This window comes from Cornus florida, unplaced genomic scaffold, assembly GCF_030987335.1.
Source record: "Cornus florida cultivar Cherokee Brave unplaced genomic scaffold, ASM3098733v1 CherokeeBrave_3.0.0_Hap2_Chr09, whole genome shotgun sequence".
Lineage (NCBI taxonomy): Eukaryota > Viridiplantae > Streptophyta > Magnoliopsida > Cornales > Cornaceae > Cornus > Cornus florida.
In genome coordinates, this window is record NW_026775579.1 from 92,521,389 (window position 1) to 92,540,298 (window position 18,910).

The 18,910-nt window shown below is 34.6% G+C and overlaps 2 protein-coding genes across 4 annotated transcripts; one reads left to right on the top strand and one right to left on the bottom strand.

The window, feature by feature from the left end:
• Nucleotides 1–2,696: 2,696 nt before the first annotated feature.
• Nucleotides 2,697–4,857, top strand: LOC132275217 (histidine-containing phosphotransfer protein 1-like). Its single transcript, XM_059776643.1, has 6 exons — nucleotides 2,697–3,142; nucleotides 3,278–3,408; nucleotides 3,525–3,593; nucleotides 4,098–4,169; nucleotides 4,336–4,408; nucleotides 4,525–4,857. Exons 1-6 carry the CDS (start codon nucleotides 3,083–3,085, stop codon nucleotides 4,573–4,575), a joined length of 456 nt encoding a protein of 151 aa, XP_059632626.1. The 5' UTR covers nucleotides 2,697–3,082; the 3' UTR covers nucleotides 4,576–4,857.
• A 2,135-nt stretch (nucleotides 4,858–6,992) lies between these two features.
• On the bottom strand, nucleotides 6,993–13,261 carry LOC132275216 (nucleoside hydrolase 3-like). Of its 3 annotated transcripts, none has more exons than XM_059776640.1 (13): nucleotides 13,027–13,261; nucleotides 12,497–12,710; nucleotides 11,488–11,667; nucleotides 11,180–11,290; nucleotides 10,525–10,860; nucleotides 10,249–10,425; nucleotides 9,847–10,131; nucleotides 9,558–9,680; nucleotides 9,165–9,362; nucleotides 8,578–8,831; nucleotides 8,216–8,420; nucleotides 7,702–8,007; nucleotides 6,993–7,404 (listed from the first exon to the last, which is right to left on the bottom strand). In XM_059776640.1, exons 2-13 carry the CDS (start codon nucleotides 12,671–12,673, stop codon nucleotides 7,108–7,110), a joined length of 2,649 nt encoding a protein of 882 aa, XP_059632623.1. In that variant the 5' UTR covers nucleotides 12,674–12,710; nucleotides 13,027–13,261; the 3' UTR covers nucleotides 6,993–7,107. The 3 variants fall into 3 exon arrangements, with proteins under 3 accessions (XP_059632623.1, XP_059632624.1, XP_059632625.1); XM_059776641.1 differs by having other exon boundaries at nucleotides 12,986–13,261; XM_059776642.1 differs by lacking the exon at nucleotides 13,027–13,261 and adding an exon at nucleotides 12,887–12,988.
• Between the last annotated feature and the right edge of the window lie 5,649 nt (nucleotides 13,262–18,910).

The window sequence follows — 18,910 nt, forward strand, 5'->3', positions numbered from 1 at the left end:
TCTGTTATCGAGATGTTGCAGAGATTTTTTTATATGAATGCCAATACATACTTAGATAGTTATTATTGAAAACCAAAATATGATCTGAATCATCCACTAGAAACTGCATAACCTGGGAAATGAGAAGGATCATAATGTTTCGGCTCTAAAATTTTTCTTTTCTGTTTTCAGGTTAGAATATTTAATGTTTCTTGGTACTTTACATTTCGGAAATGGAAGTCTTCATTGGGTTATTGTTTATTATTATTTCCTGACATTTGTGGGTGTGGGTGAGTGGTAGGATTTTCTGATGCCACTCTTGCTCAAAACATCAGGGGTGATTTTGTATGCTTGTGTGTGTGTGTGTGTGTGTGAGAGAGAGAGAGAGAGAGAGGAGAGAGAGCCTGCATTCACTGGAGAATATTGTGGGCGCTTTTCATTTGTTGATGATTTGGCTACAGAAATACATGAATCATCACAGCATGCTATCTTACAGTGGTGGAGATACAGATTGATAGATTGTCCTATTGTTTAGGACCACAGATGTGCCCATCATATTCAGAAAGAAAGAATAAGTAACACCTTGGTCCATGTTGTATAAGTGATGCTTTTAGTATCTTGCTAAGCCTGCTTGCATGGTAAAATGTTCACTCCCAATAACACCATTATATTTCGTAACAATCTCATGTAGGAATAAGGAGGGCTAATCATTGATCAGAGACAAAAATGGTGATTATGTATGTAAGTGGCTCTCTCTTGAAATATTGGAGTAGCAACTAAAACCACTGCAGAAGTTTTGAGCTATTCTTGAGGGAATGAACATTGTTCAACAACAGGGAATGAATTCCACTTCATTGTGGGATCTAGAGAGGGTCAGATGTATGTAACATTACTTTCGAATGGAGATACCGTTTTCGATTTCGAACTCGTAACCTTCATGTCACAATAGAACAACTTTACTGTTATCTTCATGTCACAGAACAACTTTAGTATTACGTTAAGGTAACTTTCTCCAACCCATGTCTTTTAACTTTCTCCAACCCATGTCTTCATCTACTGAGTAATGGCTATTGAATTTACAATTTAATATGGGGATTTGTTATTCCTTTGTGAAAGTGTCACAATCTGATTAGGGTGATCAGACAATAAAGCAACCAAATCTCGAAGGAGCTGATACGGATCATACTGTGAGTAGTGGCTTTTAAAGAATAGTCAAATTTGATTCCCTTATATCTAACGCAATGTATAAACAAATAGTTTAGCCAGCATTATCTCACATGCTATCCAAAGTTGTGACAACCAATTCACAACTGTTTCGTTTTAATGCCATGCACAGAACACTTTTTAATAATAAACTCTAATGCATATGCTTCAATGACCAAGCACAAAATGGTAATTTACTACTAGTATGCATGTGGGTACGTGAATGTTTCAACCAAATGATTCATATAAAATTATGGTAAAAATTATGCTTTTGTGATTAAGGAGCTGATAAAAATAGGATCAACACAAGCTGAAGACGTCCATTGGGCGATTCCAAACTAGCTCTCTCACAAAAAGGGCATCCTATGATCTATCTGAACCACAAGATAAAAAGAGGATCATTCCTTCAAGCTATGTTTTTCCCGGTTGAATGATGTTGAAGTCAAGCTACGTTGTTCCCAGTTGAAGTCAATTGATTCCATGCATGAATGCAAGTTTTCGAATTTCAGCTGTGAAAGGTCACCAGCTAAGAATTTTAGACTGGGAATCTTTGAATTTTGACAGCATAATCAAATATAATACAAAAGAAAGATTCTATTTATGTTTAGCTTAATGGTACATCGTCTCAATTCGAACATATCTGTAATTGAAGGTTTTGTAAATGGGGCATATCACAAAACTCTCAACTCAGAATTCGGACGTCCTATCAATGCTATATTTTATAATAACGAGTCTCGAATAACAATGGCCAAACAAAATATTTGACATTTTACCTAAAAAGTCCAACTATTGGAAGGGCAAATCTTATGTCCAATTACCCCTTCAAGTAATTTAAGCCTAACCCACAAAAATTAAAAACCATTTATGAGATTCGGCATGCTATGGTAAGATTCCGATTCTCTTATAATTGAAAAAGGAAATTTAAAATGCATAACATGTCATGAAGTGAAAAAAGAACATGAATAACATAACAGTTCTTTATTTCTTTTAAAATTGTTTCTTACAAACTTCAAAGCAAATTATCGTCCACTTAAGAAAAGACAAAGCTATAAGAAAGTGGACTGAACTATTCATTCTTATTTACTGTGTTTGTAATTTGGCATCATTCATTGTCATTTTAATTAATTTTTTAACAAATGGATATGGTGAGAAAATGAGTAATAGTTTATCAATTAGAAATTGAGTAATAGTATTTTATTTGTCTTTTTTTAAGCGTGAACAAGAATTTCAAAACACCTCCAAGTATAAATGTGAATTGTCATTCCAAAAATTTAACTAAACCAATTGAGTGATGTGTAGTTGTACTTGTGTGAAAAGACCAATTTTATTATTTTTTTTAGCCGAAAATAAACTTCTAGTGTGAAAACATCATAATTTTCCATTAAACCGTACTATAATGAAAAGGAAGAACAAGCTTGACTTGGAGTCACCTCTAAGTCAACCTCTTGTGTAATTTCCTTTCGTTTTTGGATATCATGACCCAAAAATATGTACATATAGAAAAAAATATTATTGGAGTGAAATGTAAAAGAGGAATATAAAGCTAGGGTGTAATGCGCGCGCGTGTTAGAGAGAGAGAGAGAGAGAGCAGCAAATGGTAAGGGCAGTGAATCTTGACAAAACACAGCACAAATCCAGAGAAGGGAAATCCAAATAAAGGGTATATACTCCAATTTGTGCTAAGTTTACCCAAAAGCAGGGGAACTTTTGGATTTTGGTCTTCTGCTACACATTAAATTCACCAAACCCCTTTCAAGCATTTATATCCATCCTTGGATTGTGCAATTATTCCACAAGATTGCAATACCAACCAACAAGTTTTATTGGGTGTGACAGCTAATAAACCATAGAGGTTTGGTGTGTGTGTGTAAAACAGAGAGACAGTGAGAGAGAGCAAAGAATGGAGGTGGGTCAGTTGCAGAGACAGTTTGTGGAATACACAGCTTCTTTGTTTCGTGAGGTAAGGAACAAGAAATGTGAACAGGAGTTTGTTTTGTTTGTTGTTTAGCTTGGTCTTTTTTATCTGTTGGGTTGTTTTTGCTTCTTGTGTTTTGTTTTGGGGCGGCTGTGATTTGCATTGATTTTGGTTTTCAAGGGGGTCCTGGATGATCAGTTTACTCAGCTTCAGCAACTGCAAGATGAGAGCAACCCTGATTTTGTGGTGGAAGTGGTCTCTCTCTTCTTTGAAGATTCTGAAAGGCTTCTAAATGATCTCACAACAGCTCTGTGAGTATCTGTGTGTTTGGATACTAGTTTTTCTGGGTATGGTGTAGTTTAGGATGTGTTGGAGAGTAACATAATTTTTCATTGTGTTATTGGTGTTTTGTCATCCCTTTGCACAGAGATCAGCGAAGTGTAGACTTCAAAAAGGTTGATGCTCATGTTCATCAGTTGAAGGGTAGCAGCTCCAGGTATATACACAGAATCTCTCTCTCTCTCTCTCTCTCTCACACACACACAAACACACACGCACACACAGAGAGAGAGAGCATCATTTGCTATATGGTCTTAATGTGTCTGCTCTGCATTTATGATCTGTTTCAAGACTGATACTAATTTCCCATTTAGCTTCTGTTACATTTTTTGAGTGCTCCTGATTCAACCCATTTCCACATTTATATATGGAAAGATCACACCTTCACAAAATTTAAGCTAAAATTCATATCTGGTAATTGGTTAAAAAGAAGATTTTGATAGAATGGACAAAAAAATGGTTGTTCTTACCAACGGGCATTAGCCTAGATGGATAGTCCCTTTTCCCCAAATGGGAGGTTGAGTGTTCTAGTCCTATTAGGGTTAATATTGTGGTTGTGTGTGTGTTTGTTTGAACTTTCGGGAAAAGAAAAAAAATTGGTCTTTCTTTTTGTTAAATTCACTATATTTAATGAAGAAATCTGGGTTTTTGTGGTTCACAGCATAGGTGCACAGAGAGTGAAAAATGCCTGCATTGCCTTTCGCAATTTCTGCGATGAACAGAACAACGAAGCGTGAGTAATTTTACTCTCTTACATCTATAGATTCTATGCTTCTTTCTAATTTTCCAAATCAACCATCTTAAGAATCAATCTGGAAAGTGGAATTGGAAGTCCATGAAGGCCTGAACTAAAATTAGAAAAAGCTTCACATTATGACCGAGATGTTGGGTGTGTGTAGGTGCTTGAGATGTCTGCATCAAGTGAAACAAGAGTACTATCTTGTGAAGAACAAGCTTGAAACTTTATTCAGGGTGAGGACTCTAAGCTTTTGTTGTTGTTTATTTTATTTTATCCGGAAAGCGAAGCAAAATTTTAGTATATATTTTTGTTTACTCTCTTAACTAGTGTATTATTTTTTTGGGTGCAGCTAGAGCAACAGATTGTGGCAGCTGGTGGATCAATTCCTATGATGGAGTGAGAGGTCTGAAGCAAAGCAAGTGAATTTGGGAGCTTTTTGTCAAGAAGCTTTTGTGAGTTTTGTGAACCACTTAATTAATCATGCATAAGGTTCTCTTGGCTACTAACTAGTGCTTGTATGAATTCTGATGAATAGTGCCACTTCTTTTGTAAACCTATAAGCTTCTTGTTGAAATTGGTGAGCCTACATGCTCATATGAATTTGGCTTTTTGACGGCCTAAGTTTTCCCCCACTTCAAACTCAGCTTTATGATTATCTGAAATTTTAGATTCGGTTGCTCTGTGACATAGAATAACTGAACAGAAAAACAATAGCTGATTAGAAAGTACACAGAAGATATCATAATTTTACTGTTGTTGGAAGGTTAAGATTGGAGACGTTCTCACACTTGTGAGTTCGAGCTTCTAAACCAAGCAATATATGTGGTAAATAATATATCAGCCACGGCTTGGATTTGACATAACTTTGTTAATTGCGAAGAATAAATTTTGTAGGTGCAAACGACATGATTCCATGAGTTGGCAGCCGGAGTTTTCAGTTGGCTCATGGCACATATATACTTAAACATGCATACAAACACGAGTGTGTGTTTGTGTGTGAAAGTTGTTGTGATAATGGAAGTAGTGTTCTTTTTTAATCAAGAGCCAGTGCTTATTAAATCTTTTAGCTCGTTGTAGTGACAGAACAAAGGAAAGCAGCCCATGTGGCCAGAATATTAGGTTGGATGTATGAGGAAGTCTTCGAATAAACAATCTTTTGGACAAACACCTATTTATACATTAAGAATGGAGAACAAATACTGATGATAACGAGACTTTAGATATGATTCCATAAGATCAATTATAATACGATGGGGGTGTTTCCTCGTGTGCTGTTGAAGAACCGAAGACATGCTGAAATTATAGCATTTAATTAAAGCACTTAAAAAAATATAGTCATGGGAACTGAATTGATCTTTTTTAAAATAACATCCAGACTTGTTGTTAAGAACTACTAAAATGATAGAATTAATTCAGGAAAAAAAAAGAAAAAAAAGATAAGTATTATCTTGGCAGCAAAATATTTTAGATCAATACCAAAAATTTAGTCATTAAAAAAATTTACTTGCTAGGGAATATATATATATATCAAACACCACAGAAGGATCGGATATAAGGAGTGCTGGAAGGGGTTGGAGCCACTATACTAAATTCCAAGATTTAACTTCTTTAGTTTTGTAACTCTAACATAGATTGGTTATATAAAAATAATCATATTAAACCATTTTATAAATCAAAGAAATATGTGGTAACTTCAATGGACATTCCATTTAATTGAAACCAGGAAAAATTTTGTTTGGGTGAAGGATTTCTGAATGTGGATTGTATATTAACTTTGGGGACTAACTACCAAAAACATAACCTAGATATGATGGTCCCAGAGTAAGATTAATATTATTTTAAGTAAAAAATAATGGCTTAGCTTGAATTGTTTGCATCATTCACGTGAGCAAATCTACTTAGGCGTCTTAAAAATCATCCCCATCACTGCTAGGCAGTGATTACATTTTAACACTGCTAAAACATCCTTCTGAAAGAAATCACAAAATTGAAGCTCTAGGGTCGTCCGGTCAATGTTTTATAGTGTGTTTAAAACTATGCGGCATGAGCAGAATCTCTAACTAAAACAATCATAATGCCTTGGTGTTCCAAACTTAAAGAAACTAGAAGGCTAGAACAAGAAATCAAAATCCAGTGAGATATCAGGATTTGTACTGGTAGACATGAACTACATAACGATTGAAAGATCTTTTCAGATCAAAATAAGCTGTGAAATATGTCGAGATATATATATATATATATATAAAGAAAACGTATTCGCATGCAGAGGCAAGGCTGATGACAATGGCGACACAACTTGTGCTTTTATTTCCATGATATTACATTTTCAGGCAGTTCCATGTAAATAAACCTGAGGAATAGTACAGGGCTACAGAGCATTAAAATTTACAACCAACTATGCTTGTTATCTACATAATTCCGTAGCAATCACATAAATCTTCAACCTGTAATTTATAATCTGCATAACAAGATAAAGAATTTGAATGGAATTAACACATTTTCTGTCCCTCGAATATAACTTGCATGTTATCTAATGTTTTAGAGAAAATCAAAAGCTCACCAAGAACTTATAGAACCCTCCTTTTAAATACAGTATTGCATTTATTGAATCATTTCCATGGGTCTTGTGACTCTTGTGAGGTTCAAGAATTGAAACTACAAGATTGGATTATACTAAGAACCACAAAGATTCAGGGCAATTTTTGCTATCATCTATAAAAATAAAAAATCAGTGGGAATTTTTTTTCTTTAATTTTCTTTTTGTCACTTTATCGAGCTGAATACATAGTCATGGTTATATCCATTTGAAACGTGGTGTACAAGTAATTTCTATTAAAAGAAATGAGCACTGTGTATCAACAACAACAACAACAACAACAAATCTATTCCTATCCTAGAAAAATCATTCTAGCCATTGTCTTCAAAGGGTGTTTCACTTTGTAATTGGTTTTGTACTCCAAATCCTCTGCTGCTCATCAAAGCTTCTAATGGCAGCAGACTGCTTTTCATCACCAAGTCGATTTGTGAAAACATCATAATATGCCATAGGGTCAAGATTTTCCAATATTTTTACTGATTTCCCTTGTTTGTTGTCAATAATAATTTGTCCATCTTCAGATTCAACCCCTGTTGCAAAAACTTTTACAGGCTTGACTTGAAAGGCCGAATTCAGAATGGAATTGTCACCCGACAATATTACAGCACCAAGGATTTCCCCCAGAAATGTATCCTGCAGTAGAGATAAACACTTAGTGGTAGCAACTAAAACAATGAAGTGCACAATTGGAAAGTACCATGAGCTAAAAGCTTTTATTATTTAGAATTTAATCAATTAAATTAGTTCTAGCAGTCGGGTTGGTGACAGTAATTGGTTTAGAAAATGGGGGAAACAACCGATTAGGGTTATGAAAGTCATCAAAACAGATTGAAACCTGTTTCAGGAATATTTGCAAATTGGATGGATTCGTGTTCATATTGGTCATGACAAAGTTTTAGGCCGACTGTCAAGCTAAATAGGATACCATACCGTATGTTGATATCTATGATGCTTTTGTTGCAAGCGGTGTAGCCTTGATAGCAAACGCCTAGCGAAAACAACTTCAGGTGTCTTCTTTGTCAGGTTCAGCCTTTCCAGAATCTTAAGAAATACACCGACTTTACGCTGTGTGGCAAGTGGAATGAGGGTGATATCTAGTTCTGAGTCGAACACTGCCTTTGCAGCCGAAGGATCAAGAAACATGTTGAATTCTGCATATTCATTTGAAGGAACAGTGAACACATTTCCTTTCTCTGTGTTATCGTAGTTGATATGCCCCCCTACTATAAATACATCCTGCATTGAGATATAAAACAGTTGGAAACATTTTGAACAAGAAATAAAGTGCTAGTCCAGTGCGCGAGGCTCCTGCCATTGTAGGGCAGCCTTGCATTCGCATGGGGAGACTGTTTCATGACATTTTGATCAAGAAATGCATACTGTAAAATATTTCTGCGACTGGTCTGAATTAGAGAGCCGTGAGGGAGTATCTAGAACCACTAACCTGAATTAGAGAGCTTGCATTTTTGTTCGAAAGAATAATCTTTGCTAAATTAGTCAAAGGTCCGTTAGTCAATATGGTAATCTTAGATCCCGGGTTGAGTGATTTTGATACAGAATCCCAGATCTCCAATGCCAATGGCTGCCTAAGTTCAGGGTGATTGGTATCTCGTGGAGCTCCAAATTTTGCAGAGTTCTCTGCTGTATACCTGGAATAAAATTCAGAGTTCAGTACAAAAATGCAGCACATAAAACAAATGTAAGAGTAAAGTTCTATCTAATTCCAATATCAAGGCACCAATTCTATCCAACCGAACATAGCATTAATGCATTTGCAATGTCAAAATCAGTAAAATGTTTGAGTACCTTCGAGGGCTTCGTGGCAAATTACGAGCAAACCCATATAGAGTATCCGAGTCCAGAAGTCCACCACCACCATGTGGGATAGCCTTGGTGTACTTGCAGTCTCCAACAGCAGAGAAAAGAGAATCGGACTGGTTCATAGGAAACACGTCTCCTAGACCAACAGGAATGTCATCACGACCCATCATATGTAGCAAATCATATATCACATCTATTGTTGCTGCATTTGCCCACCCAGTTGGACTCACTAGTATTGCCTGGATGAAAACACAAAGATGATGATGCTCAATTGGAAATATGAAAATTGGCAATAAATTGTAATATTTATTGGAAGCAACATCTAATAATTTCTCAAATTACAAGTAATTAATATTATTTCCTTTCTTTTCCTTGCTGTTTAAAAAAAAAAAAAACCCATCATCATCAAAGAACCTTAGCTCCAAAACAACATGCCTACCACAAAACCTTGTTTCTCCTAGCCAAATGTATGGAACCATGCTGATGGTGTTTGTTTCACACTATAATAATGGTTCCGAGATTTTTTTTTTTTTTTTTTTTTTTGCACTGGGGAGATGGAAGAGCATATTTACCTTGAGGTTGATGAGTTCCACAGGTAATTTAAGGAGATAAAATAGGGCCAGAAAATCTCCTGCACTCATATCCATGTCAAACACCACATCTTTCCCAAGCTTCTTTCCTTCAAAATCTGGTTTGTACAGAATTTCCTTGTAAGAAGTAAATTGTGTTGTGAAATTGAACCTTCCAGTATGCTCAGGGTGGTTTAGAACCTGTAACCATAATATATATATATATATATATATATATATATATATGAAGTACAAAATATTACTTTGGGAAGAAGTTGTCTTCTCTAAATCAATAAATGGTGCACAGAGACATATACACACACGTACGCATAAGATCAAGTAATAGGTGAAGTGTCAATATATAGTTGAAGAATAAAAGGACTTGGAAGAACTCACATCCAAGAAGCTCCTGAAGAATTCTCTGTCCAGTGAGCTGTTACTGTCACGATTGGGTTTTGCTCTCGTAGCAACAAGCACACGAACTGCTTCTGCACCAGTCACTTCCATGGTATAACCGTCCTGATTACGTGCATTGAATTAGTAGATGCAGATAAACTATGAAGTTAAATTCTGAGACAGTGGTAACAATTCAATTTTTCACTCCCTTGACAAATGAATGAAATCATAGAATTAAAAATCAACATTAATTCATATTCTAGATATCATTCTTCAATTTCATAAGTACCTTACATCTCCCTTTCCCATTCTCGGAAATGCAAAATGGATCTCGAAGTCCAGTCTGAACATGACCACTATGAACTCCATCTTTCTGTAAGTTGAACTTGGGAGTTTTAAGGCCATCAAAGAAGGGATTTGAACCATCAGAAATCCCATATGGCTCGTTTGAAGTAACTACAGTAATATTCATGTACTCCATTTCAGCAAATTCATTTTCCCCATTATACTTGTCTGAATTACGCATGATTGAAGTCGCTACACCAGATGTAAATGAGTCCCACATAAAATAACTCTGCAAAAAAAACAAGACACTTATCATCAACAAAATCACCATATTCAAATGTTAGCATAATAGTATAGTCTTCAAAGCAAATACATGGATCACCGCGGTCCATTTCTAAAGTATTACCGTATAGAATTCATCGTCAAACCATGTATCCCGAGCCATTTTCAAGGATTTGAAGCAGTACTGTGCCTCGAACGTTTTCTGACTCTGGTCAAATGCCTCGAAGAACTTCTCATTTATGGGGATTGTGTTTGTTGCATCCAAAGGAACAAGGGTAACCGGAATCCCAGAATGGATTACCTGCAGTATAAATAAACAGAATTAAGACTGTGACTGAGACACTTACTTAGGATACATTTTGAAACAACCATTGATTAGTATGCACACAAACTGAATTACCTGGTAGGCAGCAAAAGGATCTCCGAAGATATTGAACTCTGCATAGGGATTATAAGTGTAGTCTGTGAACAAATTTCCAGGGTCACCACATTGCCGAGGCTGGCAAGATGAGCTAGCATTTTGTGGGCAGCAACCGGTAGGGTTCTGTGACCTCACGCCACCACCCATGACATAAATATGCTCAACATTTTTCTTTAGATGAGGATTTTTCATAAGAAAAATGGCGAAATTCGTATGAGCTCCAATAATGAACACAGTAATTGGACCTGCAGATATCGTGTCAATCATTACTTGCTGAGCACTAGGTTGTCGGAGAGGAGTATATTTCCTGCTACCCTGATTTCATGACCAAATTAATGTGTTATGTTCATCAATACTATGACCAAAAAGGATAACAAAAAAGAGCTCTTAAAATTTTTTTTAAAAAAATTTAGAAATTTAAAATTCCAAATTTAGCAAACCAGAAACAGTCCTGAAAACCATAACTAGATGACTTTAATAAAAAATTTATAACTCTCACTTTCTAACTCAAATTTTCATGTTTCTCGGTCAAGAACATCGTGAAGGACACTATAAATAGTGGCCATTTTAATTTTATGCCAAAGCATTCGACTTGAGATTTACGGTATGGTATTGTTTGCTCATAAATTCATACCTGTGGAAGAAAGCTTCTTCGAAAGCCATAGTTGGTATCAATATCTAAACGTCCTCCAAGGCCTACAGGAATAGCTTGTCTGTATCTGCAATAACCAGCAGTACCAAGCCCCTGAATTTGGGGGAGAAAATAAAGTTAGAAATATGTTTTTTTCTAATTAAAAAAGAAATCAAAATTTTCAGTTTTTGAAATACCAAAATATTATAGTATAGAGGCCTATGTTAAAGTCCATTTTTAACCTATTGCAGAAACAAGAATCGCATTTGAAAAAAAAAAAAAAAAAAAAAAAACAGGGTATTACTCTGCACCTGTTCAATTATTGGAAGATATCCACCAACATCTGGTAGTACAGTCCCATCTTCAAGAATCCCACCCTCACCTCCCACTCCAACCGGAATGTCGTCCCGGTCCATCATGTAAAGAATGTCATAAATTTGATTAATAGCATGCCCAGCATCAGTCCATGCATTAGTGTTAATAGTTATTGCCTGCACCAAGTTAAGGTAATGCATATAAGAGTCTGAAATTATATCATCAGTGTTGTGCATATGATCAAGAGCTATCAGTTACATGTGAATGTCACTAGAGCTTGTTTCAGTAAACTATATCAAAGAAGAAAAAGAATTAGGAAGCATGATCTTCAAATATATATGTAGTATATCTAAAGTACCAAAAACAATTAAAGTTTCAAGTTTTAACAGTAAATCACATTATTTTTTTTGACTAATTTATAATAGGGTGTTTTAAGAATAAATTATTTATCACTTGTACTTAAGAAATATAATGGTCAACATCTAATTTATTTAGTATTCAAATATTAGAATTCCAAGAACAATATATATATATATATATATATATATATATATATATATATATATACACGTAGTATATTATATTATCACTTGTACTTGATAAATTTAATGGTCAACGACTGATTTATTTATAATATTTTGTGATTGAGTCATGAAAGACTAAATAGAATATTAGTTACAGCTTTAACACAGCTATCTGAAACAGAAGAGATTTTACTCAAAATCAAACTGTATCCTTATCCAACAAGAACAAGCAATATACTAATAGATTCAGCAAAGCAGAATAATATGGAAAAAATAATAATAATAAAACTTAAACATGTCAAATTTTAAATTTCATATTATGTACAAATACTGAAATTTTTCAACACAATTCAATTCGACTAATTATATGTGTGTATATATACATATATATCCATATGAAATCTATTGCAAATCCAATAGTAATTACTTTAAAACGAAAAATGGATTTAAAAAAAAAAAAAAAAAAAAAAAAGAATCGAACCTGCAAATCAAACTCTGATCGATTGAGCTTCAAGAGGTAGAGAAGGGCGAAGAAATCGTCAGTATCTACATCTGTATCCAAAAGTATCCGATGTGGTAGAGCCTCCACAGAGTATAAACTAGCTCCGACTATTGCGACTATAGATATAGCAATCCATATATATCTCTGTAACAACATTTCCTCTGTTTGGATCCAAAACTCCTGATTTTCTTCTCTGCATTAACAAATTCAATTCAAAAATCATAAATGAATCGCATTATTCCCGAAAAAATCATGATAAAAAAGCGAAGATTTGAAAATTCAACTAGTTAAATCGATCATATACATATTACATACACGTGTATTATGTATGTATAGGAATTTATCAGAAGGACGGACGTAACAACTAACATGTACTATTGAAACGCAGAGCTTGGAGTCAGAGAACATAAAGGACAACGGGTTTTGTATACAGGACAACGTGTTGTGTATACAAAATGAAAGTTTTACCGTTTAGATATATATATATATATATATATATATATACATACAGAAATGAGCGTATATTAAATGAGAACGTGATGGAGCCGTGAAAAATGCCGAGAGCTGACGGAGGAGTAGACGAAATCACGTCTTCATTACTGGCACTGGATTCTTGGAGAATGGAGAGCCTGGAGAGAGAAAGTGAGTGGAGGGAGAGAGAGGGAGAGAGATTGTAGTATTGATTAATGTAGTTGTATAACTATATAGTATAGTATATATAACCAATAATCGAAATGATGATTATTGAAATGGGAATTTGGTACTTTTGACTAGTTGGGTAGTTTATGACATATATGGTGGTGATTGTGTCACACAAGGTTACCATCTTAGGTCACCCATGAATTAAATAACTATTTTAGTCCACTACAAAGCATCATTAAATATCAAAGTTATAGATTTTTTAGTCTACTTTAAGTAGTTGTTAACAATTTTAGTCTAATTTGACTAGTTGTTAATATGACATGGATTTTTCTTCTTAAATTGATTGTGTAAAGTCATAAATGGTCATCTCTAACAACCTCCTTTTTATTCTTTTTGAAATTGTTAACTTTTGAAAATGAATTGCTCAGGTTTATCATTATAGACGTATATGTAATAAGACAAAAAATAATTATTTGGCATATACATTATGTGGTATGTGAGCCATTCAATAAATATAACATTTTACTTCGAAAAAAAAAAAAAAAAAATTACAGTTCTTATAATAAGTTATAGGGTAAAGTGCAAGAAACCCCCCTATATTTTCAGCAAAAAACACAAAACCCCCCTAAACTAAGTAATACTCCCTAAACTATTCAAAATTTGCAATTTAAGGACAAATTCTAAAATCATAGGCACCGGAGCTTACCGGAAATATTAAATTACCAAATTGGCCTTAAATCAACCGACACCGTTTGGAATGTTTATTGTCGTTTGTTAAGTAGCAATCTTAAAAAACCAATGATATGGCGACAACCCAACACCTTATCAACAAGCTTCACCTACCCTTCACCGTTTTAGCGCCAAACAACTTCCATACAGACTCCAATCTAAGAAGTTGACTCTGAAACTCAATTTGGAAACCATCGCTCATTCCATACAGAATTACACTACTAACTTTAGCACCAAACACCAACACTTGTACCAGACCCACCTATATATAAGCCACACACGCATATATATATATACATACGGTCGACTTTCCATCTGCACCTTCGATCGAGAATTTTTTTCCTAATTTTTCAAATTTGCCAATTTGTTTCCTCAATTGCCTCCAAAATTTCTCTCTTAGGCAATCTTAACCGCCGCCGGCGCAATATTGCCTCCCCTCGGCAATCTTCATCGCCGCTGGGGCGATATTGCCTCCCATCGGCAATCTTCATCGCTGCCGGGGCGATATTGCCTCCCATCGGCAATCTTCATCGCTGCCGGCGCAATATCGCCTCCCTTCGGCAATCTCCATCGCTGCCGGCGCAATATTGCCTCCCTTCTGCAATCTTCATCGCTGTCGGCGCAATATCGCCTCCCCTCACCACCAGTCAACGGAGGGAACTTTTCATAACCCGCCGTCACAATATATATATATATATATATATATATATATATATATATATATAGTTGAACAGAAGCCATGGATCTTGTATACTGTTGATTTGTTAGTTCCAATAAAATAATGTTAAGCCATTTCAATGCATACTTGGTTTTGGAAAACAAAGAGAACCCAAATAAAAGGGATTTTACAAACTTAATTGTGGAGAAGGAGTAGTTCAGATTGAGGTTTGTTTGTTTGTTGCGCGAATGGTACAAGTGCGGTGATTGATTTATCAAATAACTTCAGGCACCAGTGGTGAAGAAGATGAACGTGACCGGCGTGACTTGTCTTGTTGTGGTAATTGAAAGATGGAGTACATGTAGTTGGAGTTGGAGGGTCTCTTTCTTCCATTGGAGTTTTGACGCACTCTATCTGATCATTTTTTTTTTTCTTCAGAAGGTAACTCTATCTGATCATTTTGTGTGTCGCTTCAGTTGGGGTTGCAAGGTGAGACCTCCACAGGGATGGCAATGGCGATTTGTGAATTTGGGGTTTCGTTAATTATCCCATAAGTAATAAGGGTAGTACCGGCATTTTGAAATTATAACCTAATTTACATGATAATCAGATGACGGAACCGTGTCATTTGGGGTTTTTTTGCAAAAATTAAAATAGTTTAGGGAGTTTTCTTTTAAAATAAAAGTTCAAGGGGGTTTTTTGCAAGAGAGAGTAAAGATCAGGGAGGTTTTTTGCACTTTACCCTAAGTTATAATATGGTTGAGAGTTACGATGGAATCGTTGCAGTGAAAATGTAAGAGACAGAGAGGGTGGGGTGAAAAAGGTTGTTTTGGTCCTTTTGAACAATGATACGAGGAAAGCGACATTGTGTTTGTCGGCAATCCTTTGAAATTTCCCATTGGATGCCAATACTCCACATGCAACGCTTATTCATTATTTCTCGTTATTTTATTTGATTTGATGTATGATTCCGATTCCATCTCACCTTTGTGTGGACCACCCCTATTCACTGTGTGCTTTTGACTGCTCGTGTCATACCCACGTGGACAATTCATTCCCACCAAAAAGCATACTGTACTAAATTGGTATTACAGTTTTGTGATTTGCACAGATACTTTATTTAATTTATGGATTCAAATCACTCATTTCCAAATAATGATTAGGAAAAATACAATAAAAATAGAGCTTAGGAAGATTATGTTGGTAAATGAGACAGAGATTGAGACACACTATTTCTTCGCTTCGTGTATTTAAAAAAATGGAATGTCCAACAACTCTGGTCTTTAATGTACTTATATTTTGTGTCCATAAAAAAAAATCTTTTTAAATTATTTGACGGACTCACTAAAATTATTTATTATTTAAATAAATAGTAAATGAGACGGCAATTGAGACACGCTATTTCTTGCTTCATGTATTTAAAGAAATGGAATGTCACCGACTCTTGTTCTTTAATGTACTACTTATATCCAAGTATTTGTGTCCATATAAAGTTGCTAATTTATTGGACTAATAAATAGTTAGAAAATAGTTCTTGCACCGAATAGTTATAGTAAATTATTAGACCTACTTTTTTAATTGGTCAATTATGTAACAAATAATGAATGAAGTCCTCTCTTTAGTTGTATTTGGTATAAATAGTCAATAATTCCCTCTGTCCCAAAATAAGTATCATATTTTTTTTTTGTCTATCCTAAAATAATAGTTCACTCTTCTTTTTCAAACAATATATTTTATATATTTCTATATAGTTTAAATATTCAAATTTGAATATTCAAAACTTAAAAGAACAAATTAGTAATTTGTCAGGCAGACAATGCATGTCTCATGTATCCCCTTAAAAATTAATACTTTCCATAAGCGACACTTAAAATTATTCACAATTCGCTGCAAGTATTCTATATGAGTATCACTTACAAGTATTCGATGTAAGTATCACTATTCTAAATAATTTTAATGAGATTTTAACAAGTCGGTCAATTCATTTAAAAATATTTTTTTAATTTTAAATGTCGGTGAATCACAATTACGATGCCACCTCAAAAAATGCTAATCTATTTGACTGAAATCTAGTGAGTTAGTCGATTAATTTTTTAAAAAAAATTAAAAATTAATTTTAAATGTCGGTGAACTACAATTAAGATGCCACAAAAAAAATTAATTTTAAATGTCGGTGAACTACAATTAAGATGCCACCTCATAGAATTCATTCAAAGTATATAAAACAGTTCTTTGACTAATAATGGCTAACATCGAGTTGCAATTTTGTCATAACTTGAGGACCATTGTAGAATTAATTTCTTTATATCTATGTATGTGTGTATATATGCGTGTGTTTATATCTATGTATGTGTGTATATATGCGTGTGTGGATACAATGCATATGAGTCAAGCATGCAATGTACCCACTCATAAATGGGAAAGCCTTAAATTTGAATATTCAAGTTGTACACAAAGTCTACTACTAGAAAATGGGGAATGAAGCCACAACTTTGTCAAATTGATGAATAGTTGACTCTAACCATTTGCTTATTCACGCAATTGATTTTGGTGAATTCACGTGTTGTTCAATTAGAAGTGACAATTTTAATCTAATAATAACACTCAGAAGATAACTGCATGTTTTGTTGACTTTCAAACTATTCAAATCTGGCTTTTGCTAATAGCCCTTTAAGGAAGAGAATCATATTAGAGAATTAATTTACATTGTAAGAAACTAGTGTTGGGTGTCCACAGCATGTTAAAGATCTTATTCCCCCACCATTGATTTGTTTATAGGCTTTATAAATGGAGATTAGGGCCCACTTCATTTGTGTTTGTGTGTGTGTGTGATGGTGGAGAATGAAGGTTGAAAGAAGATTAAACACATTAGATAAACAGAAAGTTAAAAAAGGAGATAAAGGTAAAGCCAAAGGGATTAGAAGATTTTAGAAAGCAAAATGTTGTGTGTCTGGTTGGGAACCAAAAGGTGCTTTACTTTCTACCACTAACACAAATGCTTAATCTTAGTCAAACCTCAATTTTTTTTCTCCATTATAAGGTGATTTGGACAAGCTAATCCTTGCAACCAAACACTCAGAAAGCAACCCAACACCAACTACCAAACACTCAGAAAGCAACCCAACACCAACTAAATATTAACCGAAATCTTATTATATTGACCAGTCACTATTTCTTGAAATCATCTAAACTTATTTTTATGAAAATTGTAGTCATCATCCATGCTTTATTTTTTTTATATGAATAGGGTCCACCAAATATATATATATAGCAAAATCGTAACTAAATTGAAGACAAAGATGACGGGAAAGCAAACATATCAAGTCCAATCAATTTGATTACACATTCTCCAATTTAGTGCCTAAGACAAGTAAATAATGGGCTAAATGCACCAATCAGAGATTCAGAATATAGTCAAAAGGGTCTAAGCAAACATATTAAAGAAAAATAGAGGTTTGTACTTTCTTATCCTTAAATAATTCAATTTTAAATGCAAATATACATTGCGGGTCCCGATATCACCCACTGTTAAGAGACAAGTTTGATTCATATTTCAATCCACATATGCCCATCGTGCTTGTGGAGGCCCAACCTATCCGTTGCACGAATACAGAGTGTGGTGGTGGTATTGGACATTTAAAAACGTACATACACACATGACCTAGTTACGACGGGTGTCAAAATTCAAAAGAACAGAATTTAATGTAATTTAAAACATATTACGAGTTAATTAAAAAATTAATATAATTCTTTTTTTAAAAAATAATAAACAATCAATGCAAGAGACATTGATGTGAAATGGGAACTCCCGGTTCCTTCATCCGACGACCACCGATGCCACCTGATTGACACTGTCCCGACCACCACCAAAGCACACCGGGATAGTTGCTACAACTGATATTGGGAAGTTTGGGTTTCCTTGGGCCTTTTTAACTTGGGTTGTCTCTATACTTGGGCTATCCCTTTACGGGTTTGTCTGAGCATGGGCTCTGCAGATTTTTGACCGTAATGGGTTTGTACATTTTACCGCTTCAATATAAACTTTACACACTGCAAAATATATATATATTTAAACTTTACACTTACCTAGTTACCTTTCAAAACAAAATAATAATAATTGCACAAAATTTTCTGAATTATATCATTTTTGTGAAAAAGGGTATTTTGGGTATAATAAAGGGTAGTTCCATCAAAGAGCACACCGGTAAATAGCCTATTCGGACTAGTATTTTCATGTGATTGAACTCAATATTTTTGAGCAAGTATTGTTGATGCCAACCACATTGGGGAAAATCTCAACACATGCAAAGAAAGTCAACACTCACAATGGGATGGATAATGGAAGTGAATACTAAGACGAGCCA